This window comes from Equus quagga, chromosome 9 (assembly GCF_021613505.1).
Source record: "Equus quagga isolate Etosha38 chromosome 9, UCLA_HA_Equagga_1.0, whole genome shotgun sequence".
Lineage (NCBI taxonomy): Eukaryota > Metazoa > Chordata > Mammalia > Perissodactyla > Equidae > Equus > Equus quagga.
Window position 1 is genome coordinate 40158445 of NC_060275.1, and position 23750 is coordinate 40182194.

The following is a 23750-nucleotide window of genomic DNA, read 5'->3' on the forward strand; positions in this document are numbered from 1 at the left end:
TGACCAATGCCAAGGAGATTATGTTTTCTTCTAAGAGTTTTATGGTTTTAGTTCTTACGTTTGTCTTCAATCTATTTCAAGTTAATTTTTGTGAGTGGTATAAGATAGAGGTCCAGTTTCATTCTTTTGCATGTGGCTGTCCTTCAGCTTTTCACCATTGAGACTGAGCATGCTTTGAGCTGTGGGCTTGTCATATACAGCCTTTATTACGTTGAGGTGCTTTCCCTTTGTACCCACTCTGTTAAGAGTTTTTATCATAAATAGATGTTGAATTTTGTCAAATGCTTTTTCTACATCTATGGTGATGATCATAGGATTTTTATTCTTAATTCTGTTAAAGTGGTGTATCACATTTATTGATTTGCATATTTGAACTTCCCAGCATCCCAAGGATTAAGCCCACCTGATCATGGTATATGATCCTTTCAACATACTGTTGAATTCTGATTGCTAGGATTTTGTTGAAGGTTTTTGCATCTACGTTCATCAGGGATATTCGGCTGTAATTTTCTTTTCTTGTAGTGTCCTTGCCTGGCTTCAGTATCAAGGTAGTATTGGCCTCATTAAATGAGTTTGGAAGTGTTCTCTCCCCTTCAACTTTTTGGAAGAGTTTGAGAAGGATTGATGTTAATTCTTTAAATATTTGGTAGAATTCACCAGTAAGGCCATCAGGTTATAGGCTTTTCTCATTGAGAGTTTTGATTACTGATTTAACTTCCTTATGCATTACTGGTTTGTTTGGATTTTCTATTTCTTCATGATTCAGTCTTGGTACAAGGTTGTATATTTCTAGGAAAGCATCCATTTCTTCTAGGCTGTCCAATTTGTTGGCATGTAATAACTCGTAGTAGTCTCTTTGATCATCTGTATTTCTATGGCATCAGTTGTAATGTGGTCCCTTTCATTTCGGATTTTATTTGTCCTTTTGTTTAGTTACCGTAGCTAAAGTTTTGCCAATTTTGTTTATCTTTTAAAAAACCACCTCTGTCTGTTGATCCTTTCTTGGTTTTTTTGGTTTATTTCACTTGTTTCTGCTCTGATTGTTGTTCATTCCCTTCTGCTAACATTTTTTGTAGTTCCTTCAGGTGTAAAGTTAGTTGGTTTATTTGAAATCTTTCTTTTTTTCTTAAGAATGTCATTTATCATCATAAATTTCCCCCATAGAACTGTTTTGCTGTATCCTATAAGTTCTGATATGTTGTGTTTCCATTTTCGTTGGTTTCAAGATATTTTTTTGTATTTCCCTTCTGATTTCTTCTTTACCCATTGGTTGAGTTCTTGGTCTCTGGGTCTTTTCTTCTCGATACCCTAACTTATAGCTTTCTATAAACCTATAGCCCCCATCAGTGAGTTGGTTCTTTCCCAGATGACAACTCACACAAACCCCTGCTATGATGCAGTGAACCTTGCCCTGGTAACCTATCTGGTGGAATACCTTCCCCCAGTTTCTTGCTGCTTCGCCTCCATCCTTCATTGCTTTCCAGTTCCATTTCTATTCTACAGTTATAATTACCTCATTTGTGAGTGTAGGTGTGTGTTTTTGGTGTTTTCTTCTTATACTGTGTGCCTCAATGGTACATATTTGGAACAAAGGAAATACCTAATCTGAACAGGAAACATAACGTTAATTTTCCGTAGAGTCTACTATTTGTGTCTTTGAGAATCTTGTAATGATATTAATGTCTTACTTTTTTTCCCTTTTAACTCTTTTCCCTTAGCTATTGGTTTTCTTTTTGAGAGTTTTGTTTTAGGTATTAATTTTCTTTTGTTGAGTTGTTTCTCTTTTTCATGGACTGAAGTTTTCTTATATTTGATTTATTCTTAGTAGTAATGTTATATAGGAATAGAAAGGATGGATTGATATAGAAGGGAATGAATGCTTTGAAAGCTGGGCATCTGGGATCCCCAGACTTTTCTTATCAGTACACTTATCCTTCTGAGATTGAGTACAGCCTGACAGGGGTAGCTGACAGGGGAAGCAGAAAAATAAATGGGATTTGGGGACATATTTTCTGTATTCAAGTTTTAGCTAAGTATCTGGTTATTTTGTATTTTCAGCAACATAAAATATGAACTTCTTCCTTTTTTAATAATTATTAAATATATTTACCTCAATATATACTCTTTTAGAATAATCCTATCAATTTTTTTCTTTATTTTTTATAGCATAAGGAAAAAAGCACAGTTTGAGTCTGAAATCCAATCTTTGATAAAACTGAAGTCAAAAAATGAAACATTTCTTAAAGAACTATACAAGGATGCTTATAACATTGGTACTGTTTTCCACCTAACCAAATTTAAAACAGAGGAATTAGAAGAGAAAATAGCAGAAGTGAGAAGAAAATTCAAGGTTTGTATCTCTGTGTTCTTCTTAGTTATGAAAAATGGTGATTAATCTGAATTTTATTGATTTAATATTGATAGATTTTAATTTAAACTATAATGCTATTTTCAAAAAAATTACTCCTTCTGATAAATCAGAAGAAAATCGCTTCTCTCAGAGGCCCAGCCTGAATAGAAGAGAAACGTGACTCGATGTAGCTAATCAACACTTTTGTCTACTTTTTGTTATTACTGAACTTAAACTACCTGACTCACCAGAAGAGTGGTACTTGGTTAAGCCTCACTCTAAACATCTACGTAATAGTTCCTGCCTGTGGTAGGAAGAAAAAGATGCTGGGAAGTGCTCTTGCTCTCTTACAAAGCAAGAGAAGGGAGTACCTATATCAGGCCTGCAAGGTATTGGATTCCAGAGCACCGAGCAATCAGTAGACCACAATGCCACAGAAACAACTATTCAGAGGCCTCAAATCCATTCCTAAGTGAGAGATATGATGAATAGACACTCCCTGCCATTTGGCATAGAGACTAGCAAAGTCAACTCCATATTACCACACCTGGGGGACCACTTCATCAGGCTGCTTCTCTTCATAACACATCACATCCACACTTCTCCCATCTTTCATATTTTCTTCTTAAAGACTTATAATCACACAATTATCTGTAAAATATAGAATCTGTATTCTTTGTCCAAGCCCTCTACTAGCACTATCTTTAGTGAAGACTTTCTCTTGTGCTATCCAAATTTAGAACACATAGATTGTCTGCCAGTAAATGTTTCTGTACTGAGAGACTCGGGTTTTGTTCTCACATTGAGTCCAGCTGTTCGATTCACTTGGTGTATCGTGCCTGTGCCTCTTCCCATGGTTTTTCACTGGGGTTACTATGTCTTAGATGCTACGAAATTAGTATGCTAAAAATTAAGGGGCCAGCCCAGTGGCGCAGTGGTTAAGTTGGCACGTTCCGCTTTGATCGCCCGGGGTTTGCTGGTTCAGATCCCAGCTGTGGACCTATGCACTGCTTGTCAAGCCATGCTGTGGCAGGCATCCCAGGTATAAAGAAGAGAAAGATGGGCACAGATGTTAGCTCAGGGCCAGTCTTCCTCAGCAAAAAGAGGAGGATTGGTGACAGATGCTAGCTCGGGGCTTATCTGCCTCAAAAAATAAATAAATTTGAAAAAAGTGAAAATTAAAAATAATTATATGTAGTAAAAATTAACCTCAAAATTATTTTTAAAATATAAGACATGTCACTATATATATAGTTTAGCATATATGATAATACAGTAGATATTGTTTATAATTTCCTATAATTTTTCATTACTATGTGTTTCTCTGTGGCCATCAATTTTTTGTTGTTGTTGAGGATATCATGAAGACATCATCCAATGATTTGGCCTCTTAAAGTGTTTTAATTTTTTCAATTGAAAGGAAACCCTTGGTATATAATTCACATATTTTTCCCGTAGCTGTCACAACTTACCTTTAATTCTTCACACACATTCCTTCACTAATCTGAGGCAATCACTTGTTTAGAAAGATATTGCATTGAATTGTTTATTTTTTTCTAAATTTTCCTGATGCCGTAAAATACAATTTGAACGTTAAGTGCAAATTTGGTGTGACTCCACTGTACTTGCTTTGCCAACCCAAAGCAAAGTGTCCCCCTGGCTTTATTCAAGAAAAATTAAAGAAATTGTTCATCAAGTCCTTTCCTTACCCTACGGTAGCTGAGAGATAACAAGAAAGAAGCAACAGAAGGAAATTACTTCACTTAGGAAATATTCTGCATTGCTAAACATTTCTGCCAATCTTTGAGTTGAATATATAGGGCATTAAATTTCTCTGATGTACACATATGTATCTGTGTCAGAGTGGTAGTGAATTAAAAATAAATGTCTAGATAATCCTTAGATAATTCTGGTTTGTAGTAACTCAAGTTTGTAGTTTCTACCTTTGTAATGACTCTCCTGTCTCTCATTGACTAATTAATGAAAATCTATATAATTTTCTGACTCTGGGCATCATGTTTTTCTTCAGCTTTGTATATTTATTGATCCTGGTCTGAAATTAGTCCTTAATCCATGTCTTCTAGAAACTAATTATAGCAATACCACCTCTGAGATAGCTCTGAGAAATACTATTTTGAAGCCTCAGAGGTAGAATTTCTAAATTACATTCTCTCAAATTATAGCATCTGTGAAATGCCCAGTAAATTTTAGGCAGCCTTAAACTAGAAGCAACCCTGAATAATCAAGATACCTAGCAATTTCTGGAATTTTCCAACTATTGCAGATATTGATTTGTTCCGATTTTTCCATACCTTCAATTCCAATAACTAACCTATTCAGAAAAGACCTGATTAGCCAAGTCCCAGGGTAAAATTAGCCAATAATGATGGGAGATAAATCAATAAAAGGGTAATATGTATTCAGTTATGGAGTTGATAGAATGAACAGAAAATCATCAGTGTTGTCTGAAGAATGTGATATTGTAACAAAAAAATTTTGAAAGCTTTTATCACATATTAAGTACTTCTTAATGTTTCCACGGAAGGCTTTTGTGAAAGCTTCAGGAATTTGGAGGGCTTTTTGCTTGAATATTTTGGAATTTTGATGGAAAAGTAGAACATCCAGCCACTCTGGTTCCAGGTTAAAATTGTAGTACAAGAACTTAAGTGGAAAATTAGTAGACAAGAAGGAAGGAAGTAGAAAAGAAAACAGAGTTTTCTGCAAGCCTATTATATTCTGGACTCCTTATACATATTAACTAATTTAGTGTTCATAATACTGTGCAGTTGTTATTAATGTGTTCATTTTGAGGAGACACGGCTTGCTCAAAGTAGCATAGCTTTCAGGTAGCTGTTTAGAGTTTGGGGACAAGGTCTTCTGATGCAGGATTTGGTCTAAAATAGGCAGTCAGACATTAACTAGACATACACTCTGACGAACAAAGATTCAGTCAGATTCAAAGCTTCAAAATAACCATATTAGGAATCACCTTTTAAAACTTTATCTTTTTAGGGCAGTATTAGGGTCAGAGCAAAATTTAGAGAAGGTACAGAGATTTCCCATATATCCTCTGCCCCTGCATATGCATAGCCTCCCCGTTTATCAACATCCCCCACCACAGTGGTACGTTTGGTACAATTGACAAACCTCCAATGACACATCATTAATACTCAAAGTCCATAGTTTACATTAGGGCTCACTCTTGGTGTCGTATACATTTCTTGATTTTGGACAAATATATAATGACACGTATCTATTGTTATGGTATCATACAGAGATTTTCACTGCCCTAAAAATCTTCTGTGCTCTGCTTCTTGTTCCTTCTACCACCCCCAAACCATGGAAACCACTGATCTTTTTACCGTCTCCATAGTTTTGCCTTTTCCAGAATGTCATAGTTGGAGTCATACAGTATGAACCCTTTTCAGATTGGCTTCTTTCACTCAGTAATATGCATTTAAGCTTCCTCCATGTCTTTGCATGGCTTGATAGCTCATTTCTTTTTAGGGCTGAATAATATTCCATCTTGACATTGTCTTTCATAGAGCAGAAGGTTTTAATTTTAAAGTCCAGCTTGTCAATTTTTTCTTTCAAGGATCGTGTCTTTGGTGTTGTATATAAAAAGTCATTGCCATACCCAAGGTCGTCTAGGTTTTCTTCTATGTTATCTTCTAGGAGCTTTATAGTTTTGCATTTTACTTTTAGGTCTATGATCCATTTTGAGTTGACTTTGTGAAAGGTGTAGGGTCTGTGTCTAGCATCTTTTTCTTTGCATATGAGTGTCCACTTGTGCCAGCACCACTTGTTGAAGAGACTGTCTTTGATCCTTTGTGAAAGATCAGTTGACTGTATTTTTCTATGGGTGTTTCTGGACTCTTTGTTTTGTTCCATTGGTCTGTTTGTCTCTTCTTTTGCCAGTACCACACGGTCTTGAATACTATAGCTTTATAGTATGTGTCGATGTCTGGTGTTGTCAGCTCTCCACCTGTTCTTCAATATTGTGTTGTCTATTCTGGGTCTTTTGTTTCTCCTTATAAACTTTAGAATCACTTAATCAATATCCATAAAATAACTTGCTGGGATCTTGATAAGGATTGAATTGAATCTATAGATTGAGTTGGGCTCAATTGATTTCTTGACAAAATTCAGTCTTCCTATGCATTATCATGGAATATCCTTCCATTTATTTAGTTCTTGTTTGTAGTTTTGTAGTTAGAGTTTTGTAGTTTTCCTCATATAAATCTTATTCATATTTTGTTAGATTTATATCCAACTCTCTCATTTTGGAGGGATACTAATGTAAATGGTTTTGTGTTTTTAATGTGAAATTCCACTTGTTCATTGCTAGTGTATAGAAAAACAATTGACATTTGTGTATTAACCTTGTGTCCTATAACCATGCTATAATTGCTTATTAGTTCCAGGAGTTTTTTGTTAATTCTTTCAGATTTTAACATAGACAATCATGTCATCTGCAAACAAAGACAGTTCTATTTCTTCCTTCCTAATCTTTATATCTTTTATTTACTTTTCTTGTCTTAATGCATTTTAAGGGCTTCCAGTACAGCAGTGAAAAGGTGTGTTGAAATATTGAAATGGGACATCCTTGCCTTGTACCTGACCTTAGAGGGAAAGCTTCACTTTTCTTACCATTAACTGTGATGTTAGCTGTAGATTTTTTGTAGACATCTTTATCAAGTGGAGGAAGTTCCCTTCTGTTTCAGTTTATTGGAAGTTTTTACTATGAAAGGATGTTGGATATTGTCAAATGCTTTTTCTGTGTCTATACAAACATGTGATTTTTCTTCATTAGCCTGTTGATGTAATAGATTACCTTAATTGATTTTTGAATGCTGTATCAGCCTTTCATAACTGGTATAAATCCCATTTAATCATGATATATAATTTTTTTTATATGTTGTTGGATTTGATTTGCTAAAATTTTGTTGAGGATTTTTACATCTATTTTCATGAGAGATATTGGTATGTAGTTTTCTTTTCTTGTAATGTCTTTGGTTTTGGTATTAAGGTAATGCTGGCCTCACAGAATGAGTTAGGAAGCAGTCCCTCTACTTCTGTCATCTGAAAGAGGTTGTAGAGAATTAATATAGTTTCTCCCTTAAACGTTTGGTAGGATTCACTGGTGAACCCATCTGGGCCTGGTGATTTCTGTTTTGGAAGATTATTAATTATTGATTCCATTTCTTTAATAGATATAGGCCTATTTAGATTATCTTTTTCCTCTTGTATAGATTTGGCAGATTGTGTCTTTCAAGGAATTGGTCCATTTTCTCTACGTTATCTAATTTTTCAGCAAAGAGTTTTTTGTAGTATTCCTTTATTATCCTTTCAATGTCCATTGGATCTGTAGTGATGTCCTATCTTTCATTTCTGATATTAGTAATTTCTGTCCTCTTTCTTTTTACTTTAGTTAACCTGGCTAGCGGCATAACAATGTTCTTGATCTTTTCAAATAACTAGATTTTGGTTTCATTGATATTGTTCTGATTTCCCGTTTTTGATTTCCTTGATTTCCACTCTAATTCTTATTATTTCTTTTCTTATGCTCATTTTGGATTTAGTTTGCTCTTCTTTCTCTAGTTTCTTAAAGTAGAAACTTGGATTATTGATGTTAGATCTTTCTTCTTTTCTAGTGTATGCATTCAATGCTATAGATGTCTCTCTAAGCACTGCTTTCACTGCATCCCACAAATTTTGATAAATTATTTTTTTGTTTTCATTTAGTTGAAAATATTTTTAAGTTTCTCATGAGATTTATTCCTCAACTGTGTATTATTTGGAAATATGTTATTTGACTCTACATATTTTGGGATTTTCTAGTTATCTTTCTGTTATTGATTACTAGTTTAATTCCATTGTGGTCTGAGAACAGACCACATTGTATGATTGTATGATTTCTATTCTTTTAAATTTCTTTAGGTGTTTAAGGGTCATTTTTAATACTAGAAAAAGGCAGTGTACTATGTCCTTAGAATGCTCTGACCACAGTAATCTGGTCTATAACTTTATAGTTTAGAAGTTTATGGCTTTGATTGAGTTCTTTTTCAAATATTTTAACCATTCCCAAACTCTTCTTTAGAAAAAAATCTTGGCTCCCTTCAAATACTATTTGTTTATCTCTGAGCCAAAGTTCCTAGACCCTTCATCTGAGTACACTAGAAGTCAGAACCTTCTGAAAAGCTTTCTTGGAGGGCAAGAAAGCCCTGCTACTTCAGGTCTACTTAGAGCATGTCCAATTCAATTAACAGAACAAAACAGCTTTAATAAGGCGAAATTTGATTTGTGCACTATACAGTTTCTATCACAATTCCAGTTGAGATGGACGATACTTTAAAATGGTTATAAAATGAACATTCTAATAATGTGTTCATTTTAATTGTTGAGGATTTATGCCTATTAGTCAAGTCTAGAGTATATTACTCTTGACCCATGTACAATAGCCTTTATTGAATTATAATTGGATATTATATCCTTGGTTTTTAACAAAGGTTGGTAAAAGTTATGGGGCAGGCCCCTTGGCCGAGTGGTTAAGTCTGTGCACTCCACTTCAGCAGCCTGGGGTTCACTGGTTGGAATCCTGGGTGCAGACCTACACATGGCTCATCAAGCCATGCTCTGGCATCATCCCACAGAGAAGAACTAGAATGACTTGCAACTAGGATATACAACTATGTATTGGGGCTTTGGGGAAAAAAAAAAGTTATGGCCAAAATTGACCATTGCTGCTTGGTTTTTCAAACCAGAGAGAGGGAGTCATATTGTTCAAGATGATCAGAAAACCCTATGCACCTAATTTACCCTAGATTTCAGAACTAAGAAAAACTTTCCTTCATAAAATTGTATTTCTTCTCTTATTAATAATTAGGTAGTCTCTAAACTTCCATGTTCCCCTCTGGTTTAAGCAGCCCAGAATCTCAGTCATTTATGCTATACATTCCTAGCGTAATCACTCCTCTTTGTCCCTCTCTATGTTCCGTGTTTACAACTTTGATCTGGCACTCTTTTACTTTTGTTTCATTGGTCTTTAGTTTACTAAAATTCTTCCCTACTCCACTCAGAGGCAGAATACTTTGCCAAAATTGAGTGAAAGGAAGCAATTAACTGTAATTTTTGGAACATCCACTCACATGGTAAACCTTTGCTGGGGAAAAGTGTTAAGGTACAGATAAAACAGAAATAATGGGAAGGTATGTTAGGATTGAAGTGCTTCAAATGGTGGGTGGGTATCCCCTTAGTCAAGCATGAGAAAAGTTCATTTTTCCTGACACATATTTGGGGGAGTAAATAAACCTGAAAAATATTATCAAAATAAAGCATTGGACAGTCATGGATCTTGATGGTACAATACTTTGAGGACAAAAACTTTATTTGACTTGCTGTAGATACCATGTGAGAACATCATTTCCTTCCCCTTTCTACTGGATTAGAGCTTTTGTTTGCCAGAAAAGAGGTGGCAAATTGTCTCTTTAGTATTTCCATTTTGTTTCTATTTTTTCCTTCCTTTTCCAAGAGAAATGTGATTTTGTTGAACGAGTATCGATTTTGGAGTCAGATGTTTCTTAATTTGAATCTTGGGTCTACTAATTATTTATCTTTCTGAGAATATCAAGAATATTACTTAGCCGTTATGAGCCTCGGTTTCGCATCTCTTAAATGAGCATAACAATACTTGTATTATACCTCTGTGTGATAAATGAATACTATTCTATATAAAACATTTCACTTGGAGGCTGATAGATAATATATTCTCAAAAGTATTTAGGATAAACAACGTAAAGAATAGTCCATAGAATTGGTCTACCTTCACTTTTTAGGACAGAACAATCTTTAATAACTGACCTACACATTTAACTCTGAGTCCGTCTCCTGCTAAATATGTAGATTTCTATACAACACATTGAAAGTGATAACAGCTATTTGTTAAATGCTTACTGTGAATGTTGTCTTGAGTAAGCTACTTTACATGCATTATCTTATTTTACTCCCACAATAATTTTGTGGAAAAGAATATGTTATCCCAATTTTACATATGTGAAAACTAATATTTGATAATGGTGAAGACATATATGTAGCAACTCTGATAATCTGCTGCAGTATTTAACTCAGTGTAAATTAGTGTAATCTGTCTGGAAAGTAATTTATCAATATATGTAAGAACTTTAAATACATTCGCAATCTATAATTCATTAGCATCATTTCAAAATATATGGCGTAAGGAAAATCACCTGATAACAAAGACAGACAAAGGCCACAAAGATGCATGTTTAAGGATGGTTATAATTAATTACCTAACAACCACCAGAAAATATGCACCAGGAAGACAAGAATTATTGTCTGTTTTGTACACTGCTGCATCCCGGTGCTTAGAGCAGTCTTTAGAACAAAGTAGACGTTCATTAAATGTTTATGTAATGTTTATATTTATGTAAATGAATGCATAGCTAACATATAGTGGGAAACTTTAAATACAAAAATTTCTCAGTGATGGAGTAGTAGTTAAATACATGAGTAAAAAGATAAATTGTTATGCATTCAATTTTGAATTAAGAAAAAATTAATGGGACTTCTGCTTCTTTAGTGCCTGAGAAAGATCTTTGTAGGCTGACTTTACCAAAGATAGCAACTTTAATTGCTATTCCTAAAAAGGAATTCACCAAAAAATCACAATGCATATCTCTTATCTCTGGGTTTGGGTATTCAGGTTATTTTAATTTTAGTTTTTGCAGTTTTAAAATGTTTCTACCAAAAATATATGTATCTTCATTAAAAAAGAAAGATAAATTGGCACCCTTGTGTTTATTTTTAGGTAGAACCAGGTTGGGCTGCCACCTGACCTTTCTGTTAGGGTCCTAGCCACCAAAAAGTGCCCTAACCAAGCACAGCCGAGCCGCCCTGACCCACTCATGCAGTCTAACCCTTCATTATTTGCACAAATCCCAAATTTCGCTTTATGATTTTAACTTTTAATTCAAAGTCTCTTTCTCTTCCTCGTCTCAGACTTTACGTAATGAGTTTTCCAACTTTTTTCTTAGTATTACATTTGTCACTGGAAAGCAAACTGATGCTACTTCTTTGGTTACGAGCTTAGATCTATCTATATTTAGTGTTTATTTCCCTTTTCTCTTTGAAAGTAGATTTCCAGACACATAGGATTGACTGTCCCATACTTTGCTCTTCAGCTGTCCTTTGTCCTAGTACAGGAGTCTCTTCCGGTAGAATAGCTCTCTGCTGCCACCTTCTGGATTCTGACTGCTAAAGCCAGGCAGCAGGTCAAAGGTGACTATGTTTTAGTGTGGGCTCTTCCCAACATCTGAGATGCTGTCACCCCCTTTCCCTTGGCTTCTTCCAAGCTCTTCAAAGTGATCTTTTGATATCTTTTATTCCTTTTTTCAAAAACCAGAATTGAGCAGTTGTGACAGACACCTAGTGGCCCCAAAACCTAAATTATTTACTATCTAGCCCTTTACAGAGAAAGCTTGTTTGATCCCTGCTATAGAGAATACAGGAATAACAATACAGTAATAGGGAGCACCACAGCCTTTAGGGATGAGGGAAAGTACCCAAAGGAGGAACCAGCATGGAAGAAGCTGCCCTCCCCCAAAGCAGAGTAAGGCCTTATGGGAGACGGTGTGTCTCAGTGGATGATCCATAAGCAGCCAAGTACTGGGTGCCAGAGAAACTCGATGGAGGCTGAATGGACTTTGAATGGAGTTTCTGGGTTGAGAACCCAGCTGGAGGTCAAGCATGATTGGTTCTGCACACCGCAGCTGGCAGCAGTTCCACAGGGGGAAGGAGACAACACAGAACTGGAACAAGGTTGTGATGCCCCTTGCTGCAGCCTTGTAAGCCCCTCCACTGCCCTTTATTGATAAAGCCTAACTTTTCTCCAGCTGGCAAAAGAAAACTGTTTACAAGATCCAGCTCAAGTATCTCGAATTAGAGTTAAAAGACTGGATTGAGAACTAAGAGGTGAGATAATTAGATAACTGGCACAAATCTGTAGTCCATATGCGAATTTCTCTAATTCATTTGGTTGCTGTATGTAATCAAGCACCCCATAACTTTTTTTTTTTTTAAGATTTTTTTTTTTCCTTTTTCTCCCCAAAGCCCCCCGGTACATGGTTGTATATTCTTCATTGTGGGTCCTTCTAGTTGAAGCACCCCATAACTTTTGAGTCTTCTTTAATCTTAAAGAGTCTCCTACATTTTAAAAAAATTTGTCATTACATTGACATTTTTTAAAGAGTCTAGGCAGTTACTTTGCAGAATTTCTCTCAATATGGACTTATTTTTATTTTATTATATTATTATTATTTTTTTGGTGAGGAAGATTGGCCCTGAGCTAACATTTGTGCCAATCTTCCTCTATTTTTTATGTGAGATGCTGCCAAACATGGCGTGATGATCGGTGTGTAGGTCCACACCCAGGCTGCGAGACTGCAAACCCTGGGCTGCCGAAGCAGAGCACACAAACTTAACCGTTATGCCACCGGGCCAACCCCATGGATTTGTCTTTTTGTTTGTTCATGATTAGATTCAGGTTAAACTTGAAGTTCAGGTTAAACTTTTGGCAGGAACATTACATGGTTATAATATTATGTCAACGAAACTTCACAAAGTGCATGGTATAAGTTTGTGTCATTACTGGTGATAATAAGTTTGATCATTCAGTTAAAATTATGGCGGCCAACCGACTTATCCATTTCCCTGTTGTAATTAATAAGTACTCAATTGAGTAATATTTTAAGAATATGCAACTGTCTTTGTTTCCACTATTGTCACAGTTGTGAAATGGCAAGTTTTGGGGGCTTTCATTCCCTTTACAAAGAATTGACAATTTGAAGAACTGAAAAGCCTAGCACAAGTTGTGCTGCAGGCCACGTTCCTGAAAAAGGCTGTCTTCTTTCAGGTCTTATTCAGGTACTTATCTCTCTGCCTTTCCTACCACTTCACCCATTTCCCTACATCTCAGGGAAAACAGCTTGTAGGCCTTGTTTTACTATCCATCCTCCAAATGCTATTTATGAATGAGAATCTGTGTGATTATGATATTTTAATAGACACTGCGTTTCTCATTATATAAAGAAATTTTTAAAAAACATATTTTTGAGTTTGAAAGAATTTGAAATTTTGCAGTTTAATTCCCCAACCTAGGGACCAAAAACAATTTGTTTGTTATTCATCAATGCATTCATTCCATAAATTATTCATTCAACAAATATTATGTGCAGACAGTACTGGAAGCTGGGGTTAGAGGAGGGAGCTTACTTCAAAGTGCTGTAGAATGTGTCCAGGCTATGGTATCAAGCAGTCCTGGGTATTGCTACTTGTTGAATGTTAGTCATGTGACAAATCCCATGACTTCTATGACCTCCGTTTTCTCATCTTTGAATGTGGATAATAGTAGCTATGTCACTAAATGGATACGATGATTAACTTAAATACACACAGAGGCACACAGGCACGTATACAATAGGCAGCCCTCACTTCCCCACAGCACCAAGTTAACTGAAATGTGTGCATATCTGAGCCGTGTCCTCATTTTGCATGGTCCTGATATGCATGAGTTTCAGTTAGCATGGCACTCTACAAGATGAGGGCTGCCTGTTTATGTAAAACATTCTAGAAAATTGCCAGGAATACAGGAATTCTCAAAAGTGGTACCTATATTAAATCAGGAAATCTTTTTGCAACTACTGTAGCTCTTTGTCATTCTCCAGTCTTTTCTTTTCTTTTTAAAGGTTGGCACCTGAGCTAACATCTGTTGCAAATCTTCTTTTTTTTTTTTTCCTTCTTCTTCTCCCCAAAGCCCCCCAGTACATAGTTGTATATTCTAGTTGTGAGTGCCTCTGGTTATGCTATGTGGGACGCCACCTCAGCATGGCCTGATGAGCGGTGCCATGTCTGTGCCCAGGATCTGAACCCGTGAAACCCTGGGCCACGGAAGCAGAGCGCGCGAACTTAACCACTCGGCCACGGAACTGGCCACTCCAGTCTTTCTTCTTGAACATTTCCAATGATAGTGCAATCGATATTTTACTAAGAAGACCACACTCTAGTTCTTGTGTTAATTTTACTGTAATTTATGTCCATTTAATTCTGGGGCTGTTCTTAGCAGCTACGTGATTCATATTGTATAGTTAAAAGGCAGCATCTCCCTGGTGCTCCTAACTTTCCCAGCAGATTCTGTTTCAGAGCCAGCTATGGCAGCATTACCAGATTGGTGCCTCTTTAACACAGAGTCTCAGTTCCATTTTCAACCTGTCGTTTATGAGGCTAAATTACAGAATTCAACATCCAGTTGCCTGGAAAGCCTCATGGAAAGAGAAGCTTTGCGTGGACAGGGGCACATAAGAGTCAGAAGGCTCTACAATGGATATCTCCCTCGCATTGAAGGGTCCTAGGTATCCAGGTGTCACTGAGATGCTAAATCAATGACATAAAATCCCTCAGCTCTCAGACTGTGTGGATTAACAGCCTGGTTCCAACATGTGCTAGCTTTTTGTGTTTCGGCAATTTATATAATCTCTCTGTCTCAGTTTTCCCATTTGCAAAAGTGGACAATAATAATTATTTCATGGATTTTATTATGAAGTTAAAATAAGATAATTCCACATAGTAGGCATGTAGCCATAATTAATAGTAGGACTAACAATAGTTTTATCATTATGACATTTATGTCGCTTGGTGGACATAACTGCCCAGATTCCCCTTTAGGAATCAGTTAAGTCACTTTGCTTAAAGTCTTTCTCCTTCATGGGGAAGCTCACATCCAATGACTAATAAATATAGGAGTATAGCCTTGCCACCTTGGTCTCACTTGGAGCAAAGCTGAAGGTCCACTCTTGCTCGAGGACTCCCCATGGAGTTAACTGAGATTGTTGTTGGGAGTGGATTGCAACTCACCCTATGTTTCTGCCAAATCTTGCTTCCTTCCTCTCCCATTCTCTTCCTTATTTCCCATACTGTCCCTTCTAGATTCCAACAGGAGTTGATTCCAAGTGTACTCCTTAATAAGGATCTTGCACACAAAACCCCACCTTGGAATCAGCTTTATGGAGAACAGTGCCTGTTACAACAGGAGGGGAAGACAATAAGTCCCCTCACTCAGATATTGCAGTCCATGGCCTAAGACCTGTGACCATTGGAGCTCACTTTATGTCAGTCTTTAGCGTGTTCTATGGTGTGTTGTGGCTCTTAGTAGCTCAATAATTCTCCTAGGAACTGGGCCATTTCCAAGCATTTTGCCAGTGCTGTGGTGGACCAATCATGCTTTCAGGAAGGGGACAGTACGAAGGAAGGCCTTGAGCATCTAGCTGGAAACACTGCTTGTGGCCTTGTGTCTACTGTAAGTGTAAAAGTAGCAGCCCATCCATTAATAGGTATTAATAGCCTCCCTTCTGGGGACCAGTCATTTGACCTTGCTCTCTGAGTCATGGAAGTTTGGGGGCATGATAGAAAACAGCTTAGAAGAGTTCCCTAAGGGGCGAAGAGTGAAGCTCTAGACGTTTTTCCCATGGAGAGTGCAGATTCGCCTATTGATAACAGGCTGAGTTGGTTTCGCATAAATATACAAATTTCAAAATTTCAAGGGACTCTTTCCCTTCTTTTCAAAGAAATCCAATTGTTTTACTCGTGCAGCTTCAGACTCCTAGTCTATTTTATCATAATTTCTCATATGCTGCTTAAGTTTTTATTAGCCTTACATCCACAAGTTGTTTTTGTACAATATTAATTTATCTAAGATCAGGGACTTGAATTCATTTAAACAATGGATTGCTGTCTAAATAGTTGACAATAAAAAAAAAAAAAAAAAAAACAGGGACCGGCCCCCTGCCGAGTGGTTAAGTTCTCACGGTCGGCTTCCGCGGCCCAGGGTTTCTCTGGTTCGGGTCCTAGGCATGGACATGGCACCGCTCATCAATCCGTGCTGAAGCAGGATCCCACACAGAACTAGAAGGATCTACAACTAGAATATACAACTATGTCCTGAGGGGCTTTGGGGAGAAGAAGGGGAAAAAAAAGATTGGCAACAGATGTTAGCTCAGGGCCAATCTTTAAAAACAAAAATAAAAGAAACAAAAAACTTTGAAGAATGAATGAATAAATTTTAAGTAAACACCAAGTAATCAATCCATATTACAACCAGAATGACCTTTCTAAAACACACACCTTGTTTAACATCCTTCACTAATTTTCTTACTGCTCCTTAAAAATCCTAGATAAGCTGTTCGTAGTTTATCTTTTCAGCTTCATACCTTAACATTCCTTAACTCATCTCCTCAGTGCACACAAACACACACACACATTTCTCAGTTAGTTTCAGACAAAGTTCAAATGTAGCACTCTATTTTGGAATATGATATATTTTTCTCCAGTCCATAAGGGCATTGTTAATTTGATTCCCTTTTTATTAAACATTCAACAAACTGATGGAACCACTGTGTATGTTATCATGTTAGAAGAAGCAACTAATTTCTTTTAAATTATCAAAATATATTATTGTGTAAATTGGTTTTAGGTGTAGGTATATCCTTACGTGAACTGATATATTAAAGTTATTGCTTTCCTTATGATCTTTCTATTTCCTTCTTTGGAGTTATACTTTAGGAGAACAAAATTTTGATGAGTCACTATATCAAGAAAAGGAAGAGTTGTAGGAGAGACTTACCGACTTGTTTTTTTGTATCGTCTCTGTAGACCCTGGGATATGATGAGGGATTCAGTAATGAGGAAGGGATATAGAGACGTTTCTGAACCTCCACTGTCCCTAGTTGCAAAGCTATGCATCTCTTTTGAATATAGAAAACAGCTTAAAACCAAGCCAGATCCTCTCTCAAATAAGGCATTCCAAGGTATAATTCTAAAGCACAAGAATCTTTTTGAACTAAAGTACAACTGAGAAGAGTCTAAGACTCTTTATCCGAGTAACAGAAAGAAGATTTTTCTGCATATTTTTATCCTCTAACTTTCAAGGAATGATTAAAAGGAAAAAAAAAACAATTGTTCTAGCCAAATGGAGAATCAGATCATATTTTGCAAACTTCAGACTTGAATTGTATCTATCTTGTTTTCAAAGTTGAAGTATGTTCATTCTGGAAAGTAATATTAACAGCAAACTACTAGTTTTTGAAAAGAGGAATTGAAGACTGTCTGATTTTTCCTTTTTGATTACTTTGATATTTTAGTTCAGGTCTCTAAAGTACTAACTGAAATCTTGTGTCTGTTTCCTGGTCTTGTATAACTTACTAACTTTGTCTCAAATAACATCAGGGTCTTTTTTTTCTAATTTTATAATACTCAATTTATAATGAATATTTTACTCTTTACTACGACATAAGTAAAGTGTATCTTGTGTTAGCAATTGTCTTTAAAAATATTTTTTGATATCCTATAAATAAAACTTCCTTTTAAAAATATTTGATAACATATAGGGCAGAGAAGACTTCTTGAAAAAACTCGCTCGAGGTGAAGTGGCTAATGGGATGATGATTCAGGTAATCCTAATTTGGTTTCAGTATTGTATTCTTCCTTTAATTTGCATTTTACTTAGCATTTTAAATTTGCCTGTAATGAGGCATCTTTTCACTACTTGGTCTGCAAGCCAGCAGTTTTCTCTCCTTAGCTGATGACAGTTGCCCCCTGTGTACGACTAGCAGTGTCTGTTCATGCATAAAGAAACTGACCTCCCATACACATATCTCATTTTGTGGCTTAATGGGAATTTCTGCCAGTCTAGTAAAAAGGCAGTGGGATCTTATTCCTAACTGTCTCTTTAGTTTGCTTTGTGATGATTTTATGTTTTCTTTACTTTTAGTATCTTTCAATTGAATTTCTCTCTTTAATTATGAAAGAAAAATATATTATATTTCTATATAAAGATTTTGAAATTAAAGCACTATAGGTAACAAAATCAATTTTAATTTTTTAACCCTTTATCTACCAACTTCATATCCTTTGGAACCCAGGTTGGATATTTTGATCACTGGCATGTTTCTAGAATGCCTCCTCTTCGGACATACATAAATATTTGAAATTAGTATTATAGGAAGAATAAAATCAAGAGGGAAACAGTCCAAAATGGTTTTGTTAAAAAATTGTTTGAGATTATCTGCAACTCAGATCCTCTTTGAAGCAAGCACAAATTTTGTGATTTCTTCTAGTAGGAAATTTGACATTTTCAAATGTATAAAAGCAGTGTTTCTCTGCTTCTATATGCTTGAAAATACCAAATTTCCTAATTTATTTCTATCTATTTATATATATATGTTCAATAATTCCATAATCTTCTAGCCCCTTTTGCTTAATGTTATTAACTTCTCGTTCTTTGGTTTTATTTGCCCTTGGATTGCAGGAATTACATGTATATCAATATTTGTTGTTAGTGTGTTTTCTAACCTTAATATCTTCCAATGCTTACTTATGAATGTTTGATTTTTATTGTCTATTAAATTTTTTATCTCATTTTTTTCTAAAAATAACTGTGTGTTCTTTAAATATGCTATATTTCTACCTATTGCTTTTTATGGGGGCATTTTTTTTTTTCCAAGTAACAACAAATATTACTGCCTGGCAGAGGGGAGAGACTCAGTAAACATTTAGGTAATTAATAACTGAATGAATTATTTAAAATTTTTCCTGGCAGAAAAAACTGTATTCCATTCAAGAAGATCAGATAAATGAGAAGCAGCAGCTTCTGAAAAAGAAAGCAGTATATGCCCTAACGCTGGCAGAATTAGACAAACCTATGCGTCAACTAGAAGAAGATGCTGAAAAGCTCAGAATTATCCACAAAGAACATTTTGAAGTAAGCATTTATAATTAATCCAGAAACTAATCGTCAGGAATATGTGGGTTGATAAATCATGTATACGAATTTACAGTATTACTTGGAAAATTATGATTTCACATAGGAAGCCGTGAAAGCATGGACAAAATAAGTAACTATTTCATGGCCACGTACCTGATCTACGGTGAAACTATACAGCGGGACTATCAATGCTGTTACCTGAAACCCCATACTCTATCTTAGAATGTACTTAGGAAAAGCACATTTCAAATGATCGAGTGATGATTTATCTGATGTGATTGCCCACCACTGTACATTTAATTCAAAGTCTTCATTGCTTTTAATAAAATGCTAACGCTATGTTTACTCAAATATAAACTATAATGCAGCTTGGCACTTTTATGGTAAGTTTTTGTTGGCTGGAGAAGAAATTAAGACAAGATGAAAAATATAGCAAATGTTGATAAAATATTTTCAAAACAACAAGCTTATGGCAGTAACTGATATTACTCGCCCTTCCCAAAGGAAAGTTTAGTAGACAAATACATATCCGTCACGTCCTCAGTCTTCTGGAGCAGTGGAGGGTGTGGTAAGAGCTGTACATTCTTGTCTTCAGCTGCAGGGGGGGTGTACGTATTTCATTTGGACCGTTTTGGCAACAGGATTTTTTCTTTGCAAATGATGATGTCACTTTACATTCTTAGTCTTTCATAATTTTCAAAATTTCTTTGTTTAGAAAACTTTGTGATTTACAAGGTGTTTCTATTATGAAAGTGTATTTTGATCTTTAAAGCCTCTCTATGGAATAGGCAAGCGAGAGTTTATCTGTATCGTGGACTTGAGCAAGCTTGGGCCTAAATGCACACAGCAACTTGTACAAGGCCATAAAGCATAGATACAACAAATTCTGAGTCTACTACCCCACAGAGGGCTTCTAAATGCTTACCCTAGAGCTCATGTAACAAATATATAACCAGTACTAACTCCTAATGAGAGAAATTATTTTAATAATGGCTCCTTCTCACATTAATGATGGAAATTTATTAATTGAATCAAAAGCCTCAGTATAATCATCTGAATGTGATAATAAATTCCAGAAAAGATTGATGATTTTTATTCCCCTCATTTTACAATAGCCATTGTTTTTTATCTTCTTGTCGTTAGTAATCATTTTTGTTTTTATTATATTTTAATAGTTTATAAATTATAATAACTATTAATTTAGCATAAACTTTTGAAAAGAATAAGTTTTTGTACACTCTCTGTAATGATTGCTGACAATTTGTATTCAGAATTTTAACTTTGGTTAAAATACTTTAAATATCATGATGAAAATTTATAATTCCTATGTGAGTTTTTTAGTTTTTGTTACTTAGCTAAAATTGACTAGATTTTGGTTTTCTCAGTAATTCAAACTAAATATTGGGATTGTGGATATCATAGTATGTTTTTGTAGTTTATGTGTGGTGGTCCTTTCCCTTTATACTGAAATATATAGTCACTTGGGAACTATTTGGTCTAAACCAGTCTTAATTTCTGAATGTCTTCTAGGCTTTAAATGATATAATTCAGAGGAAAGAACAAATTAAAGCAAAGGTGAAAAGAACAAAGAAAAACTTGCGAAGAAAGGGGAAGAAAACCCATGATGCACTAGTAGAAACTGAGGTAAGAAATTTAATATAAAAAAAAACTTTGAATTTACAACCTCTTTATCTCAATGAAAACTATTCAAGCAAATCTAATTTTAGGTGGATGCCTCTCATTTCTAATTGGTTGCACTAAATTGCCTCCTCATGCACACGCACACGCACATACGCACAGAGTCTTCATTTTCTCTCTCTTATAGTGTCTTTCCCACTGGTCTGGTGTATCCCCCCCATTATCTTTCTACAAAGTAGAGGTAGGGATTTGTAGTGTACTAGGTAAAGACCATGTTTCTACAGATGAGACCAGTCTACAGCCTGAAACATTTGTTAATATCTGGCATCTAAATTTTACCCTCATATTGGCATATAGGCAGCATGGACAAATGGCTATACTAAATCAAAGGGCTTCAGAGCTTTTTCCAAATTAGATATATTTACTCCCTGAAAATCTTCACATCTAACATTCTATCTTTAGAGAATCATTGGATCTGGAGAAGTGAAGATAGTCCATTATCTTAAACTTACTATCTTCCAGATATATTTTAAAGGTAGCACCAATAAGATTTGTTGGTGAACAGCATGTAGATTATGAGATAGAGGTGTAATTGTATCATTTAAAAAATGTTCGCCCTATACTAGGCCAGAAAAGAAATGTAAAAAAAAAATTACAGAGGAAAATAGTAATGTTTATAATAATAAGAACAGATATTAATATTTTGCATATTTTATATATGCTAGGCATTGTTCTAAGTGCTCAGACATATTAACTCATATGATCTTCATGACAACCCTATGAAGAATCTGCTATTATTATCTCCATTCTACAGTTGAGGAATCTGATGCCTTGTTTTCTAATTAACTTGTTCTATTTTACACAGCTGGTTAGTGATGGAGTTGAGATTCACTATGTCTAGCACTGGCACTAGAATCTACGCTCTTAACCATGGCGTTACACTGGTCAAGCCATAGAGATTACTTTTATTGACCACAATCAAGTAATATCAAGAGTCAATAACAAAAAATATAGCAGAAAGAAAAATATTATGTAGGCTACTGGAAATAATTTTTTAAATCCCATTTTTATTATTAATTTGCTTATCAGTAGAAAAATTCCAGAACTTCCTGAAAAAGAAAGAAAGGAAGCAGGGAGGTATGACATTTCACATACATACCTAATGTTCCAAATCTTGGACAAACAGCAGATTTTCATAGGAAAATGAATATGAAAGATTAGCCATTCTTCTTGAAATCTATCAGAGTAGAGAAAGAATTAGGAAGCATGTGGGGAAAAACAGAGGAAAATAGGAGCAAAGGGAGCAGTTGAGATCGGTTGGGAGAGAAGCCCTAATTAGAAGCAATGTCAGATGTGGGAAGGACAGTCAGTAAGTCAGTCACCCAGTCAGCAATCAGCCAATCAGTATAAACACCAATAGTCATGAAGGGATGATGCAAAAGTACACACAAAATCAAATCTCCCATCTGGAATTGCACAGGCCAGCCTTGGGAAATTGTGCTGGCATTAAATATGGATTTCTTTTGTTTGAAAGATCAAAACAATATATATCCTTGCTCAGCTTCAATGTACGTGTTTGAAAATCAGTGATCACATGTTTGCATCTTGAAAGGACCTTTAACGTGTATGTGTAAGTGTGGGGGAGTGGGGACAAGTTAGTGCCAGGGAGAGAGCAAAAGAGGGAGAGAGAGAGGAAGAGAGGTGGGGGGAGAGACATTACATAGTTCTAACCTATCTTTTAGAAAATCTGAGCTGACGTAACAATGGAGAAGAGAAGATAAACCTAAGTTGTTACTTATATTGGTAAGAGGTTACTATTTGCTTTTAATTGTTTACACAGCCAAACGTAATTGTGTTCTTAAATTGAAAGGATTTGAAAATCCCAGTATTTAAAATAAAACATCCCTGAACTTTTTTTTAGGAAAGAATATCAATGATTTTTAGAGAAATAGAGACTACTAAAAGTAAAACAAGTATTTATCAAGCCAAAATAAGTCAATTGAATAAAGAGTTAAAAGAAAAAGAAAAGGAAAAGGAAAATTTTGATCAGATACTTGACAGTTTAAGGTAAGTAGATATATTTTATCAAAATTTTAAGAGCCCTTTAGGGATAAAGTGTCAGAAAAAATAGTTATGCACAGCCTAATACCATACAGCTTAATGGAGTCAAGTCAATGCACTCAACAAGGATTTGTTTAGCTATTACCATAGAGTAAAAACTTATTTTCAAAATGATAGTACAGCTTTATCTGGAAAAGACTAAATCATATTCACTGTATCAGATAAGAAAGCAAGGAAACATATTTTACTTTGAAAGATGTTTATCCGCATTGTTTGATATCTGTAAGACTATTTTGGAGCTCAAAGGGATAAGCCTAAAATTATGTAAATTATATTAAACTTCTAAAGATTTCATTCAAGCCAGATGAACTTTTTTCTTTCTTCAGGAGTCTTACCATTTCAGTCCTAATATTTTCTTCCATCCTGTGTCTAGATTATATTGATACAAGCATGGTCACCAGGTCCCAATGAATTAATTCCCTCTCTAAACTGGAGAAAACTCTGCCTTCCCACAGGAAAAGGAGAAAAAGTGTAGCTGACGTTGTTCCATTATTTACAAATCTATTAATTAGTAGCAATGATGGATAATGTTAAGTATTATTTAAAACCACCATTGATTGATTTCCTAATGTGCCAGGCACTTTGCAGGTAATCTATGTAACTTAATCTCATCCGGTTCTCACAGCCGATTCTTAAATTATGTAATAACATTCCCATGTGAATGCTGAAGAAACAGAAGCTCAGGGAAATTAAATCATTGTCTTAAGATTGCACAGCTAATTAGCTGTACAGCTTAGGTTTACCCTGTTCCAAAGTGCATGCTCTTTCAACTGTGAATACTGACTCCCTAAACTAGGTTTGGAAAGGAAG

At 35.4% G+C, this 23750-nt stretch overlaps 1 protein-coding gene across 1 annotated transcript in view; it reads left to right on the top strand.

Annotated features, from left to right (window-relative positions):
- CCDC178 (coiled-coil domain containing 178) overlaps nucleotides 1-23750 on the top strand; it is a 361283-nt gene that overhangs the window by 109042 nt on the left and 228491 nt on the right. Inside the window, exons 12-16 of the mRNA XM_046671168.1 lie at nucleotides 2167-2350; nucleotides 17806-17868; nucleotides 19017-19178; nucleotides 20712-20825; nucleotides 22741-22886. Coding sequence (XP_046527124.1) covers nucleotides 2167-2350; nucleotides 17806-17868; nucleotides 19017-19178; nucleotides 20712-20825; nucleotides 22741-22886 — 669 coding nt within the window. The remainder of the gene's footprint in view (nucleotides 1-2166; nucleotides 2351-17805; nucleotides 17869-19016; nucleotides 19179-20711; nucleotides 20826-22740; nucleotides 22887-23750) is intronic.